Source organism: Mastigoproctus giganteus, chromosome 4 (genome assembly GCF_048544385.1).
Source record: "Mastigoproctus giganteus isolate SK-2022 chromosome 4, ASM4854438v1, whole genome shotgun sequence".
Taxonomy (NCBI): domain Eukaryota; kingdom Metazoa; phylum Arthropoda; class Arachnida; order Uropygi; family Thelyphonidae; genus Mastigoproctus; species Mastigoproctus giganteus.
The window spans coordinates 95,057,100-95,073,849 of NC_143578.1; the positions used below are offsets into that span (position 1 = coordinate 95,057,100).

The 16,750-nt window shown below is 38.7% G+C and overlaps 1 protein-coding gene across 2 annotated transcripts in view; it reads left to right on the plus strand.

Moving 5' to 3' along the window:
• The window catches only part of LOC150086924 (F-BAR domain only protein 2), a 726,598-nt gene that overhangs the window by 323,003 nt on the left and 386,845 nt on the right, over positions 1–16,750 (plus strand). For both annotated transcript variants that reach the window (XM_090372823.1, XM_090372824.1), the window contains one exon: positions 4,468–4,558. In XM_090372823.1, coding sequence (XP_090228949.1) covers positions 4,468–4,558 — 91 coding nt within the window. The remainder of the gene's footprint in view (positions 1–4,467; positions 4,559–16,750) is intronic.

Sequence of the window (16,750 nt, forward strand, 5' to 3'; positions counted from 1 at the left end):
TCACTGAGAGAGAACCCCCACGAACTGGCCTATCGGTCACTACAATTAGCTTTGTCTCTTTCATTCTCTATCATCTTGAGTGGCATACTACCCAACTGGTGTTTAATCTGGAATTACTGTTGGCACTTTTCAACCCAGCTGCATAATTTGTCTAGGTCTTTTTGCTATAGTGTCTTGATCTTATCACTTACCAACCGCAAATCTGCAAACCTAGAAAATAAGGTTGATATTCCTTCATTAATATCGTTAGTAAATATGAAAAACAGTGAGAGATTCAGAACCTAACCGTGTGAGACCCTATTAATAACATTAGTTCAGGAATTGCTGTGCACATTTAATAATCACCCTCTGCTTTATGTCACTCAACCATATCTTTATCCAAAGCAGTTAACTTGCCAGCAATGTTACAGTTCTCCAATTTGTTCAGCAGCCTTTTATGCAGAACAGCTGTCAAAAGCTTTACTAGTGTTAAAGTATATGATGTGAAAAATAACTTTTTTCTTCCAGTTTCTTTGTTACCGTGGCAATCAGATTCAGACACATCTTCACCTAACAAATTCATGCTGTGATACCCATATAACTGCACTCCTGTAAAGATAATCCTGCAATACCATTTTTCCTGGAATAGAATCAAACTGATATGTCTCTAATTATTATTATTATTAGCTACATGGTGCAGGCAAGCCTGAGGCTTATGCTGCACCAGCCAAAAAAAAAAAAAAAAATCCTGTTTACCCTGAGAGAGTCAAAAGTAGAAGGGAATCACCAAGAAAGAGAAGAATCACCAAAAAAGAGGAGAACCCCAGGGGCTCACATACTCACCAGATGTGAGCCCCTGGGGTTAATAAAGAAAGACATCGAGCTTCTTGAAAGGGTGCAAAGAAGGGTAACTCGCCTGGTGAGATGAGATCGGCAAAAGGGCGTCCTTATGAAGAAAGACTTCGAATATGTGGGTTGCAGAGTTTGGAAACTAGACACCTTAGAGGAGATTTGATTGAGGTGTTTAAGGCTCTGAGAGGCATCAGTAAAATGAATGAGGACAAAATTTTCAAGATTATAAATGATGCTAGAACTAGGGGACATAAATTCAAGTTACGGGGGGAAATGTTTAGATTGGACTGCAGGAAGTTTTATTTTAGCCAGCGAGTTATAAATTACTGGAATAAGTTGCCTTCATGGGTGGTAGAGGCCGACAGTTTGGGGAAATTCAAAGGTCATCTGGATAGTACTTTCGGGTAAGGGAAGCGCATAGGATGATAGGTTTAATTTCCTTTTTATTTATTTTTTATTTTATTTTTTTTTATTTATTATTTATTTATTTATTTATTTATTTTTTGTTTTTATCATTGTTTTGTTCGGATTTATTTATTTATTTATATTTTTGGCTGGTGCAGCATAAGCCATAGGCTTTCTTGCACCATGCGGCCATTACTAATACTAATACTAATATCTAACTTCATCTTTTGATTCCTCCCCACTCATTTTTTCTGAATAGGAGATTTATTTGACATCTCTCGAATCTATAGATTCCTCTCCAGAATATGGCTGAAGGTTTGTTTACCTTATTTGCTGCTTCTTTTACTATAATTGGATAGATTCCATCAGCCCCAGGTGCTTTGCTTATAGATTGAACAGTTTCTCTTCTCCTTTCTTCTTAATTATCACAAAATCATTTAATTCCCATGGTAGGACTACCTTTTGTGTCCTTGACTAAACTTGATATAGTTCTGATATTCTCATTCCTAAAAGCTTATTCACATATGAATGTAGATGCAAAATATTTATTCAATTTGTGAGCTGTCACAACAGGTTAATTAGTAGTTACACCATTCATAAGCAGTGGGCCAATATGCTTCATTCCTTTCCTTCTGGTATTAACATAACATTGAGATGTTAACAATATGTGACTTCAGTATGTGTTATGCTCTTTAGGTTATGTTATGTAATAATGCCCTTACTATATAAAATCATGTTTGTGTTATTATAAATTTATAGTTTATAGATTTAACAAAAACACTTCTAATATTAATTATACTTTTACAGAATTACATAGAAAATACTAAATAGCATTTACATCATTCTTATGTTGATTCAGAACTATGGCAGCAGAATTAAGTTATGAACTTTGTGATGCAGTTAGTATACAAAATTACATTTGTATCATTATAAACTAATAGTTTTCAGACTTAATAAACACTTTTTAATAAAACATCTGATGTTTATTTATCGTTTGCTCATTTACATATAATAAAACTAAATAGCACTTATACCATTTGTATAACGATTCATTGAACAATAGCCACTCAGTCGCACTTCAAATTTTTTTTTTTTTTTTTTAATCAATTTCAAAGGCTAAGTTGGAAATAGTTATACCTACTATATCAGATAAACAAATAATAACAGAACTAATAATTTTTTTAAGTTGTCAGATTGGATACAACTGTTGAATAGAGTAGAATAAATAAACTATGGAGGCCCCTCCGTAGCCAGATGGGAAGGAGCAGCAGTGCGTAGCACATGCTTCTTGATTAGACCGGGGTTGGAGCCCGTCACCACCAAATACGGAGGATGCGGAAAGGTCAGGGAATGACCACTGCATATCCCTGAGCAATATGGCCTTAGTTGCTAATGCCTCTAAAAACCAAATAACAAACAAACAAATAAACTATGAAGAGGAATTAAATGCTTTTCCTCTTCATAACGTGAAACAAAGTTTCACGTTATGAAGTAAAAGTGAAACTTTAAGAATTGCACTATTCTTTCATTTGCAGCGTGACGAATTCCTCACATGAATAACTACTTACCTGATTTTGGATTATCCAGCTTCTAAGCACTAAACATGAAATTAAATTTTTTTTTTTTTTTTTTTTTTTCATATATTGTTAGGATGTTCAAGTGTTGGGGAAAAATATTGAAATATCCAGTATTTCTAAGCAGTTTCATATTATCCAGATGCCACTGTAGAACTCTCAACCTTTACTCTTGAAGATATACTTATATTGTAGTATAGAAAATGAACATGAATGGATAATTGGTTTGTGCACAGAAATTGAAAATAGCCAGTGAAAATTTGTTCTGGGTGCAAGGAATCTTAAAATAGATAAGTTTTTTTAAAATTGGAATTATTTTTAAGGGAAACAATTTAGATATAAAAAAAATTCATTTGTCTTAGCCAGTATACACCGATGAGCCAAAACATTATGACCAGCGAGTCGTTATGCAAATTGAAGCAACTGCAGTGCGTGTGCGGGTTGGAACACGGTATAAAAAATGCCTGATACTGAGCTCCATTCATCGGTGTTACCCTTGTTCTTCAGATGGGAAAGGCAGCTGACTTAATCGTTTTTAACAAAGGCCAAATTGTAATGGCCAGACGGCTGGGTCAGAGTATATCCGAAATGGCACAGCTGGTGGGATGCTCATGGTCAGCCGTGGTTAGTACCAACTGAAAGTGGTCCAAGGAGGAAAAACCCATGAACTGCCAGTGAGGTGTTGGACGACCATGGCTCATCACTGCTAGAGGTGAGCAAAGGCTCTCCTAGATAGTATGTGGCAACAGAAGGGCGACTGTGGCACAACACACAGTACATCGAACCCTGCTGAAAATGGGGCTGTGTAGCCACAGGCCGCTCTGAGCCCATGCTAACTATGGTGCACTGGCGACAGTGCCTACAATGAGCATGAGACCATCAAAACTGGACCTTGAATGATTGGAAAAAGTTGTCTGGTCCGATGAATCACGTTTCCTGTTGAACCATGTGGATGGCCGGGTATTTGTGTGTCCCTTACCTGGGGAAGTGATGGTGCCTGGATGCACCACAGGATGAAAACAAGCTGGTGGTGGCGGTGTCGTGCTTTGGGTGATGTTCTGCAGGGATACCTTGGGTCTAGTCATCCATGTGCCGGGCACTATGACATCTACCACCTACCCAAACATCATTGCTGACCAGGTACACCCTTTCATGGCAACGATCTTCCCCTCTGGTGGTGCTGTCTTTCAGCAGGATAATGCGCCATGCCACACCGCCCGGATTGTTCAAGACTGGTTCGCGGAATATGAGGAAGACTTCCAGGTTTTGCCCTGGCCTCCAAATTCCTTAGACATCATTCCCATCGAGCATCTGTGGTTTGTGTTGGAACAGCAACTCTGATCTGCAGCGTCTCAACCACGCACCTTACAGGAATTAAAAGATCTGCTTGTTGCATGTTGGTATCAGATACCACAAGACACATTTAGAAATCATGTAGCATCCATGCCTTGCCAGTATGAGCTGTTTTGGCTGCACGTGGAGGACCAACATCATATTAGGTGGGTGGTCATAATGTTTTGACTCATTTATGTATATAAAAATATATATACATATATATGCTTGTGTGATACTCATCTGAAAATAATTAGTACATAGGTATTATATTTTAAGAACATGCTCTTTTTAAGATTGATTAAACTACAATGTTATCTTTTAGGGTTTTTAAAAAGTAAAAGAGAGAAAAGGAAAGAAAAAAAAAGAAAAAAAGGCAACGGAAGTAAAGAGCCATCACTGAGTATTGGTGAACAGTAAGGGATTTTTTTATTTTATTTCCTGTTATGTTCTTTACATTTGTGAAGTCATTTTTATGTGGATTTGTCTTTCTAAATATAACCTGCTTTTCAGCCAATTTTTATTGGTATAATTAAATTTGGCTTGCTGCGTTCTTGGGGTATATATGTGGATGCAAATATGCTTCCACAAAAAATTGAACAGCACACAGGTGACTGTGGTACTAGTATATTGGCTGCCAAGAACATGTTGTTTCCAAATTTTGTTTGCCTTGTGCCATAAAGCTTGAAACAGCAAAAACATAAATAAACAAATAATCTTTATTTCATTGTCTTCTTTGCATGGGATTTACAATATATGTGCAATACAAATACAACATATACCTTCTATGGTCAGAAGGCCAGATGCCTGACAGCAATTAAGGGACAGCATAAACACATACATTAAACATAAGTAAGAATGATATATGAAAATGATGTATGTGTCATTAGTAATAGTAGTGGCAAATAATACAAGAAAGCAAGCTTATATAGCATCAGCCAAAAAAAAAAAAAAAAAAAAATCCAGTTCACCCATCCGTACCCTAAGAGAATTTGTTTAGTTCTCTGTTGAATTTATTTAACCCATCCACTTCCACAACAACAGATGAAAGCCTGCTATAACAATCAACCACCCAAAAGCAAACTTCCGCACATCTGTCCTCAGCTTGAATTTATGCCATGCGTGTAGTCTCAGCAAGTGGATTAATACCAATAATATTTAGCTTATTCAATCCATTCAAGGATTTAAAAACCTCAGTCAGATCTCCCTGCCAGTGTCTGGTCTCAAGATGCTGCAATTTGCAGGACTGAAGCCTTTCTAGGTAAGAGCACCCTTCTCTTCTCTTCACTAATCTGGTTGCCCTTCTCTGCACTTATTCCGGAAGAACTACATCCTTCCTAAAGTGAGGCTTCCAGACTTGTATACAGTACTCAAGATGTGGCCTTATATAAAGGGATAATCACCTCCTTATCCCTGCTAGCAAAGTTTCTATATATCGTTGACAAAACAACATGAACTGTCCTGACAGCATGTCTGCATTGATCAGAAAATTTCATGTCTGACTGTGCAATTACCCCAGGTCTTTTTCATTCTCTTCTACCTTGAGTGTAGTACCACACAGTTGATAAGTTAAACTGCGGTTACTGCTACCTGTTTGCAGTATAATTGTATTTGCAATATTAAACTTCATCTGTCATTTTTCAGCCTATCTACCCAGTTTTCCTAAATCTTGTTGCAGTAGCTCACCCTGATTACTGTTGTTAAGCACCCTGCCAACCTTTGTATCATCTACAAACTTAGACATTAAGCCTGATGTACCTTCATTAATATCATTGATAAATATTGAAAACAACAATGGACCCAGCACTTAACCTTGGGAACTCCACTAATAACATTAGTCCAGGAAGAGCAGTGCCCACTGCTAACCACACTGTCTTCTTCCCCTTAAGAATCCCTTTATCCGTAGCAGTAACTTGGCATTAATACCACATTGCTCCAGTTTGCACAGCAGTCTTTTATGTGCAACAGTATCAAAAGCTTTCCGGAAATCCAAGTATATGATATCAAAATTATTTTTTGCATCTGGTTCCTTGTTCACTGCATCATGTTTAACCTATCAGTTTGGTTAGACAAGACCAGTGGTGTGCTGCAGCTTGCTGTTAAATTTTCAAGAATTTTGCCAGCCATTTGTTAAATTGACAATGGCTACAAACTGTAGAGAGGCATGCACTTCAATCCACAATGGCTTGTGCCATTTGTACAATAAGCTGAAAGAGGTTTCAGTTTAATGAACATAATTTGTACGAGGGTGAGAAATAATTTAACAATAGATCATATATCGGATTCAATGACAATAAATTTATTGAGAAAAGAGTTAGCGAATTGGGATGTAACTCTATTTGTCAAATAATGGTTGTATGGCAACCATAGATTGGCTACGGATACAAGAGCTCTGCAAAAGTCAACGAAACATTTTGTGAGAATTAATTGTCCATATGGAAATTATAATACAAAAAAAAAGAATATTTTTGTATTACAAATTGTAGATAAGTAACACTTACAATCTTTGTCTTGGTTTTTTTAGCTATCCAGTTTTTAAAAATTTACGAGCACACCACCGGACAAAACCATCCCTTAACAAATTTGTGCTGTGATTGCAGTATAATTGCATACATGTCCAGATGGTCCTGCATTACTTCTTAAACAGTGATTTCATTATTTTCCATGGAACAGATGTTAAGCTAACAAGGTCTGTAATTACACGTTGCCTTTTGATCCTCTTTATGAATTGAGAATATACATTCACACTTCTCCAGTCCATTGGGATCTCCGGTGAATCCAAGGATGTCCTCATGATTATGGCTAAGGGTTTGCTTACCTCCATTGTTGCCTCCCTTAATATAATTGGATGGATTCCATCCCCCAGGATTCCATTTTTTTATGTCCATCCCCAACAATTTCTTCTCCACTTTCCTTTCAGTTAACACAAAGTCATTTAGTTCCTCGTTTGAGTTTGATAAACTTCTGGCATCACTTTCTGTAAAGAATTCATCACGTGAATGATGAGCAGGGTCATCAACAGTCAAGTGGGCCAATGTGATCAACCCCTTCTTTCTACCGTTAATATACAATGCAAAGAAAAACAGCAAATATAAATATGTTTGCTGTTTTTCTTTGCATTATATGCCAGAGACGGCTTTCCTGACTTCCTTTGTGACTTGATTACAGACTAATTTATATATACCATAGGCTTTTGTTATCATCTGATAATTAATATGATTATCAGATGATAATCATTAATTATCAGATGCACTTTTCTCTGCCATATGTCTCAATAGTTCATCTGACATCCATTTAAGTGTAAGCCTTGAACAGCATTTCTTTGTTGGCATGAAATGCTTAGTAGCTTCTGTGATTACTCCCCTGAATACTTCCCATTTAGAATTTTCTGTTGGTAACATCATCAGTTGGTCCCACTGCACAGAATTTAAGAATTGTCTGAGACCTCTGTAGTCATCCTTACAAAAGCAAATCTTTTACTTTACCCTATATACTAGTTATATTTGTAATTAAATTCCACTTTAGTACACTGTAATTGCTGTCACTCAGTGGGTCTTTAACTTGCTGATTCTTAGTGCATGAAGAATCCCTCCTGATAGCCAGATAAAAAGAGTATTGCTTTCTCTTGTTGCCTCTCTCCCATTATGAGACATTCTGATCTTCTGACCTACTCTATTTCCTTGTATAGCTGTTTAGTATACTCATCACCACCATCATTAGGTCTATAACACAATCCTACTCTCAAGTTAAGTTTCAAAGAGAGCAAGTCAAACAGTTCCAAATGATTATTAGAGTTGGGAGAATGATAGAGGCAACAGATGAATTTTTTTATTATTAGCCATATAGTGCAAGGAAGCCTGAGGCTTATGCTGTACCAGCCAAAAAAATTCCAAAGTTACCCTGTGAGAGAGAGAGAGAGAGAGAGAGAGAGAGAGAGAGAGAGAGAGAGAGAGAGAGTAGAAGGAAATCACCAAGAAAGAGAAGAATGATGATATCCAGCTCAGGACCCTGGGTGTGCCAAGCCCATACTCACCAGATGTGAGCCCCTAGGGCTATTTTGACAGAATCTGGTAGAGACATTTTAATCCAGAGAAGATCGAAAAGAGGAAATTCCATATTACTAAGCCTCTGATAGAAAATATCAGAATGGATATATGTACAAGCACCACCTTTGAAGCGAAAGGAATTGTACATTGAATAATTTGGATAACTGAGATGAGCAGTGGTCGAATCAACCGATAACTTTGATTCCATCAGAAAAAGTACATGGAATTTGGGAGACTGTAAGCAGAAACGGACATCATTGAGATTACTACTGAGGCCACATATATTTGTGAAATAAACAAGGAAGTGTTTGGGAGGTTTAGGTCTTTTCACAGATAAATGTATTCTGTTAGTTTGGCAATTTGTGGTGTATTCAGTAGTAAGAAAAGTTCGGGGTCGGGACATGCTTTATGAAGTAATTAAAATTTTTGGAAATGGTGTACACAAGGTAAGAATATACCCAGCTCATTGACATAATGTGGCCTAGACAATGCCTCCCACGTACGCACTACTCGGACTCCCTCTAGTTACTATCTTTTCAGAGTAAAGGTAGCAAGATTATACCAATAGGTTTGGTCTGGCAGACTATCTGCAAACACTGTTTTAGAACTTTACCGTCGAAATGTAAGGAAGATTGGATCTTGCCATGATGTCCATCATAACCTCAAAAGACATCAATTATACTGCATGATGGAAGAGATGGGAGAGTGTTTGCTGGTGCTTTGCTCTGGAGACTAAACACAGGTTCCACTAGTTGACGCCTCCAGTAAGTAAAGTGGTGGCATTACACCAGTTGATGAGAGTCATCTACCACATAGTATTGTCTTGTAACATAGACAGATGGCATTCCTCCATGTTGTGTGGGCACAACACCTCAACCTCTGGTTACATTGGTTCGCACCTAGGTGGTCACCTACAGTGTGCTAGGTGCCTTTATTTCTGGACTTTTACATGTGCCTTTATTTCCGGACTTTTAATCTATACCGCTCAGGTTATATGTGGATGCAAATATGCATCCACATATAACCCACATGTAAAACCCAGGGTTCCTAATAGTCAGGGACTGGTGGGAGTCATCAAGAAACAGATAAATATATGGGTTGTGTTAGGGTAACTAAGAAGAATTGGTGCACGTATATTTACATGTACACCAATGCTAGAAGTATAGTAAATAAATTTCATGAATTTGACATACTCGTCAATACATCAAAGGTGGATATTGTTGACATAGCCAAGTGGTCAGGAGCGAGAGTGCATAGCACGCATTCCTTGAGTGGACTGGGGTTCAAGCCCGTGACTACTAAATACGATAAACATTTGTATTGACAATTTATTGTAAACTCTACTGACTTGGTTGTCGTGCCGGAGTATAAACAGAAAAAATTAATTTAATTATTTAATTTAATATCAGAGATGTGGTGTGACACAGATGTTAGGAATGCAGAATTGGAATTCGGGGAATACAGTGTGCACAGAAAGGATAGACAAGATAGGAAGGAAGGAGGGGTTATGTTGTTAATTAAGAAAAGCATAAAATCTAAGGAAGTGCATCCAGTTGACATAGATGAACAGTGCAATGTTGAGTCAGTTTGGTGTGACATATGCACTGGGAAAGCAAAAATGAGAGTAGGAGTGTTTTATAGGCCTAATGACTCTATTGAGTACAGAGAAATAGAATGGGCCAGTAAATCAGATTGTATATAGGTGAAATAGGAAGTAGTTTTTTTTTTTTTTCCCAGCTGATGATGTATAAACTTCCTTTCTTACATCATATGCCACTAGTAATTTTAATGCTATGTTAGCATTAGCATTAGTTGAGGCATATGATGCAAGAAAGCAAGCCTATAGAGCATCAGCCAAAAAAAACCAAAAAAAAAAAAAAAAAAACACTTCCCATTTCAACCATCCGGTCACTCCAAATGTTTGCCTTATTAACTTCTACAACAACAGATGGAAGTCTGTTCCAGCAATCAACTACCTGCTGGCTAAAGGCAAAATTCCACACATATATTCTACAACTGTCTTTCCTCATTTTGAATCTATACCGCTCAGGTTCTTATTCTGAGCAAGCAGAAGTATCCCATCAGCATCGAGCCTGCTCAAACCATTCAGTCTTGTACACCTCAGTCAGATCACCTCGCAGGTTCCTGGTCTCCAGATGCTGCAATTCGCAGAATTTAAGCCTCTCACCAATTTTTTTGCCCTTCTCTGTACTCATTCTAGAAATTCTATATCCTTCCTAAAATGAGACCTCCAGACTTGTGCAGTACTGAAGGTGTGACCTGACAATTGCCTTATACAAGGGTATAACCACCTCTTGTCTCTATTCCAGCAATCAACTACCTGCTGGCTAAAGGCAAAGTTCTACACATCTATTCTATAACTGTCTTTCCTCAGTTAGAATCTATGCCCTTAGGTTCTTATTTTGAGAAGTGGAAGTATCCCATCAGCATTGAGCCTGCTCAAACCATTCAAGGTCTTGTACACCTTGCAGGTTCCTAGTCTCCAGATGCTGCAATTTGCAGAATTTAAGCCTCTTTTGGTAAGAGAACCCCTTTGTTCCTCTCACCAATCTTGTTGCCCTTCTCTGTACTTGTTCTAGAAACACTACATCCTTCCTAAAATGAGGCCTCCAGACCTGTATGCACTACTCAAGGTGTGGCCTGACCATTGCCTTATATAAGGGTATAACGCCTCTTGTCTCTGCTAGGAAAATTCCTATACATCATTGACAAAACTGCATGACCTTCTCTGGCAGCTCGTCTGCACTGATCAGACAACTTCATATCCGACTGCACAATTACCCCGGGTCTTTTTCATTCTCCACCTCCCTGAGGGCAGTACCACACAGTTGGTATGTGTTTCTTGGGTTACTGCTATCCATATACAGTACTTTGCATTTGTCAATATTAAACTTCAGTTGCCACTTCTCAGCCCATCTGCCCAACTTTTTCAAATCCTGTTGTGGTAGCATATTGTCTTTACTGTGATTAACAGTCCTGCCAACCTTTGTATCACTGCAAACTTGGACATTACACCTGATAATCCTTCATCAATATAATTGATAAATTCACAAAACAACAATTGGCCCAGCACTGCACCTTGGGAGGTTCCACTAATAATATTAGTCCATGTAGAGCAGTGTCCATTTATTACCACTGTCTGCCATCTCGCACTCAACCATTCCTTTATCCATTGCAACAACTTGCCCTTAATGCCATACCACTCCAATTTGTATAGCAGTCTTCCATTTGTAACAGTATGAAAAACTTTCCTGAAATTTAAGTATATGATATCAAAATTATTTTTTGCATCCAGTTCTTTGTGACGACATCATAGTATCCAGTCAAATTGGGCAGACAAGACTTCCCCTTAACAAACCAGTGCTGTGTCTGAACTATTACTGCATTCTTCTGTAGGTGATACTGCATCACTTCTTTAACCAGTGATTCCATTATTTTCCCCGGAACAGAAGTTAAACTAACAGGTCTATAAATATTTGCATGACCCTTTGAATCCCCTTTGTGAATTGGGGATACATTTGCCATCTTCAGTCCCTGGGGAGGTCCCCATGGGACTACAGATCTCTCATAATTATGGCTAAAGGTTTGATTACTTCCCTCACTGCTTCTTTCAATATAACGATAGATTCCATCTGCCCTAGGTGCCTTTTTTATATTTAACCTCCACTTTGCTCTCCATTATTACAAAATCATTTAGCTCCCTATTTGAGTTTAGTAAACTTCTGCCCTCCTGTTCCTTGTAGAATTCCTCATCTGTGAATGTAGATGCAAAATACCCATTCAGTGTGTCAGCTATCTGAGCAGGATCATCAACAGTCAAACCACCAACATCAAGTGGACCAATCTGATTCATCTCCTTCTTTCTAGTGTTTACATAAGTAAAGAAGTCTATAATGTTTTTCTTTGCATTCTTCGCCAAGGATTTCTCGTAATCAGCCTTTGCTTGCCTAACCTTCTTTGTGACTTGATTACAGACTAGCTTATATCTGCCCTAGGCTTCTGTGTCACCTGATAATTTATATGCATCCCATGCATTTTTGTTCTCTGCCACAAGCCCCATTGGTTGTTCTTCTTCTGACATCCATTTAGGTCTAAATCTTGAACAGTATTTCTTAGTTGGTATGAAAAGCATAGTAGCTTACAAGATTAATTCGTTGTAGGCGTCCCATTTAGAATTTGACTCAACATATACCAGTTGATCCCACTGTATAGAATTTAAAAACTGTCTGAGACCACCGTAGTCACCTTTCTGAAAACAAAAACCCTTCCCTTTACCCTTAATAGTAGTTACATTTTTAAGTAAATCCCACATCAGAGTAGACTGTGATCACTGTCACCTAGGGCCGACCGGGCTAGCCGAGTGGGTAAAGTACCTGCCCGGCAACCCAAAGGTCGCGGGTTCGATTCCCGCCTCGGGCTTGGATCAAAGTACTGCAAAAACCTTGGGAGGTGCAATATGGCCACAGAAGCCGATGCGCCAACAACTACCAAATCAAAAAATCACTGTCACCTAGTGGTTCTTTTATCTGCAAATTCCTAATGCATGAATCATCACTGCTGAAAATCAGATCAAGAGTATTACTTCCTCTAGTAGCCCCTTGAATTTGTTACTGTAGACAACAATCCTCCAATAAATCCACAAAAGTCTTGCTAGCGTGCGAGTGACCAATCCACAAGTTTCAGTCAATGTCTGGAAATTTAAAATCCTCCATTACAAGATATTCTGATTTATTGTCCCACTCTATTTTTCTACACAACTGTTCGTTGTACTCATCAGGCCAATAACACACTCTTACTCTCATTTTCCATTTCCCAGTGTTTGTCACTCCTACTGACTCAACATTGCACTGTCCACCCATGTCAACTGGATGCACTTTCTTAGATTTTATATTTTTAACTAATGGCATAAACTCTCTTCTCTTTATACCTTGTCTATTCCGTCTGTATACATTGTACTCCCCAAATTACAATTCTTCACTGCTTATGTCTGTGTGACACTATGTCTCTGATATCTCAACAATATCTGCCTTTGATGTCTTGATCAGCACTTCATATTCATGAAACTTGTTTACTATATTTCTAGCATTGGTGTACATGCAAGTATACATGCACCTGTTCTTACTCTTAGTTACCCTAACACAGCCCTTGTTTTTATTGGTTCCATGATGACTTCCAGCAGCTCTTGAAATTCTCACCAACTTGCTCTCTCGGCTGCAGTTGCTAGTTACATTAGAAGCACAGGCGCCTCCGTAGCCAGGTGGGAAGGAGCAGCAGTGCGTAGCACACTCTTCTTGATTAGACCGGGGTTCGAGCCCGTCACCACCAAATACGGAAGATGCGGAAAGGTCAGGGAATGACCACCGCATATTCCCGGAGCAATATGGCCTTAGTTGCTAATGCTCCTAAAAAAACCAAAATAAAATAACATTAGAAGCAGTGCAAAAATCACTTTCACCTCTGCCTGCAGCTACTGTTAGTATTTTAGTCTGTGAGTCCCCCGAAGTTAGCAGTGTTATGACCCATCTAACACTGCTTCTATAGCCTCAGCAAATATTCTTGCACCTTTTCTGTTTAAGTGTATTCCATTCCTGTAGAAGCAGTCTTTCCTGTTAATAATTGCACAATTTCTCCAGGGCTGAATAGATTGAATAGGCTCTCATCATATACTCCCTCCTATCATGTCTGGGCAGAATTGCAGTCACTTTGATGTTTGAATCCTAGTTCGTGACTTTTTTTTCAACATTTACCTGTACTCATTAATTAAATCTGTAGATCTCTTACTCTTAAGGTCATTAGTGGCAACGTGTACAACAATATCACATTTTGTGCCCTTAATAGACAACATCTCCCTTTGCTCCCGGCAGACCTACCCTTGGCCTGTTCCACCTATCCTTTTTGCACAATATATTTCCCGTTTCCCTGACAATTGAGCCATCAACAATAACTAGCTCCTGTGGGACTAGCACATTCTGCCTTGGAGATTGCCACTGTGTTGCCTGATGCACAGGAGTGAGCTCTGGCATTGAGTTGGGCAGCTTGATGGGCCCTCATATTAATTCCCTCAAGGGTATCTACCTTACACCTCAAACTCTCATAGACACCCATCAGAACGCTGAGTTGGCACCTAATTTCCTCACAGTCTCTGCATTTAGCACACACAGACGTCCTCCTTGGCTAGATCATTTCCTGTTCTAGACAGGTCCTCAAACATTTCGTGCATTTTTTTCGAATGTGATGTGTTGGAGAATCGACCCCTTCTGTTCTTTCTCCCCTGAGCCACATCACTCTGGCTATTCTGTGATCATTGCTTTGCTGCTCTAGTCTGGGTCATGATTCTGTTTAAGTAAAATTTAATCAACAGTGAAATTTGATAAGATTAATAAATTTTACTGATTAATTGATAATACTGTACCCTGGTCTTATACTATGTTAAGCTAATATACTGCTAATATTTATTAGCACTATATTAGCACTAGTATAATGTAGTGCTAACACTATACTAAGCTAATATTTCTAATGCAGTGCTTCGTGTTTCGCTATCTAATTTTACGTTAATCCTTACACTATCTAGTTTGGGATGTACGTCACGCTATTCCATATCGCATAACAATGGCTGCAAGTTATGAATTGTAAAATCTGCAGACAAGTAGTAACTTTCAAAATCACTATCTAAATTTAAAATAAACCTAGGGGCTTGAGTAGTACTATAAGTTACTTATAGAAAATAATTTAATATAACAAATAAGTCAATAAAATGGCTAAATGTAATTAAAAACTTATGTTTGCCGAAGCTGCAAAATCTTGTCCCAACACCTTCAACATCTTTTCTGAAAAACCACGTTGATCAGCTAAGCAACTATTTTGTTATTGTTGATGATGGTTAAGTCTGGTCTGTTGTGTGGAATTGTCTTCTCTGTTATTATGCCATGCTTCTAGTATAGATTTTGAGAAGGGTTCTCTAGTATTGTCTGAGGTTCGTACTTGTAATATGTTTCTTGTTATACTTCCTTTGATTATGGCTGGTATTTTTGTGTGACCATTTGATGTATTATTCTGGCAACTGGGGTGCATTTATGAGTGTATTCCGTTCAGATGATAGCACTGCATCCCACAGTGTTGTGCTGGATTGTTTGTGGGGTCTGATGGCATCGTCAATGTGTCACATGTCACTCCAGAGTCCTTGGCGGTGTATTTCCTGTAGTTCTTGGTGTTTTTGCTTGGCTACAGGAAATTCATCAGGGATCGCTATTGAAGACTAGGTGGGCATAATCTTTCAGTCTCAGGGAAGTGCTTTGCCATAGATAAGAAATGGAAGCCATTTCTTATCTATGTTGTCTTCATGGATGTCATTATAGTGTCTGCCACGAACTTCCTAGTCTACCTTGTTATCTTTGTTTCTGCTGTCTGTGTTAGTCGTGCTTTGTTAATTTCGAGTGGTGTCTTTCTTATGGCTTAGTAGTTTGGTGCTGTGTTTTTCTGGAAGTAATCCTCCACCAGGTTCTTAATTGAGGTCTCTCAAACCCTTCCTTATTTGTATCTTCAGAAACAAGTAGGTAAGGGTTTGAGAGACCTCACTGAACAGTGAGAGTCTCTCAAACTTTTCCCTACTTGTTTCTGGGATATGCTCAGGCTCTTGATAGCTGACTGCAGGTGATATTGGTGTCACTTGTACACCACTTATTATAGCTCGACAAGGGAGACAAATATTGACCTCACAATTTCCACCAGAGACCTCTTCTCATTAATCAACTCCTGGGAGGTTATCTCCCTGACTGGACAGTTAGTGATCAAAGGGTAATACTGTATCACCTCAATCTTTAAAACCCACAGGTGACAACGTAACTAGGCCACCGGGCTTTGTCAGGTTCTCCACCAGGAATGTTGACTGGAAGGCATTTGAAAACTCCATTGTAGCAAATTTCCCAATGTAAGATCCAGCGCAGCATAACACCCTTAGTGCAGAGGACCTTGCAGCAACCTTCCATTGCTTCCTCCTCGGGGTCTCGTACAGGTCTGCCAGGAAGAAAATTTTCTGCTCGCATGCTTGCTCCTGATGGACTCATGAACTTACCATGTTGCAAAAAGCGGCCCATTGAGCTTGTCGCCATTACTAACGATGCTGCGACTGGCCAGTACCTGATGTGGTAAGATTACATAGAGAATATATTACCATATAAAATACCTATACTAAAGCAATAGTAGCAAGGAATAAAATAACCTGGACCACTTTCACCCAAGAAACCAGAAGATCTAATCCTTGGGGGCCTTGTGTATAAAATTAAGAGAGATAAAACCTATTCTCCTGACATCTACAGCACTGTCACTGCTTGCTCTAGAGAGACAATGATACCTCAGACGACCTCCCAGATTGCTTAATGATACGACTAGTCAACCAAAACCACACCCAGCAGAAAATACCGAACCATTCACCCTGGAAGAGCTAGCCATGGTTCTAAAGAAAATTAAGGTCAACACATTCCTCTGCCTCAGAATTATCGAATACATATTTATTCTGTGTATTCACCAACTTAGGCTACAGTA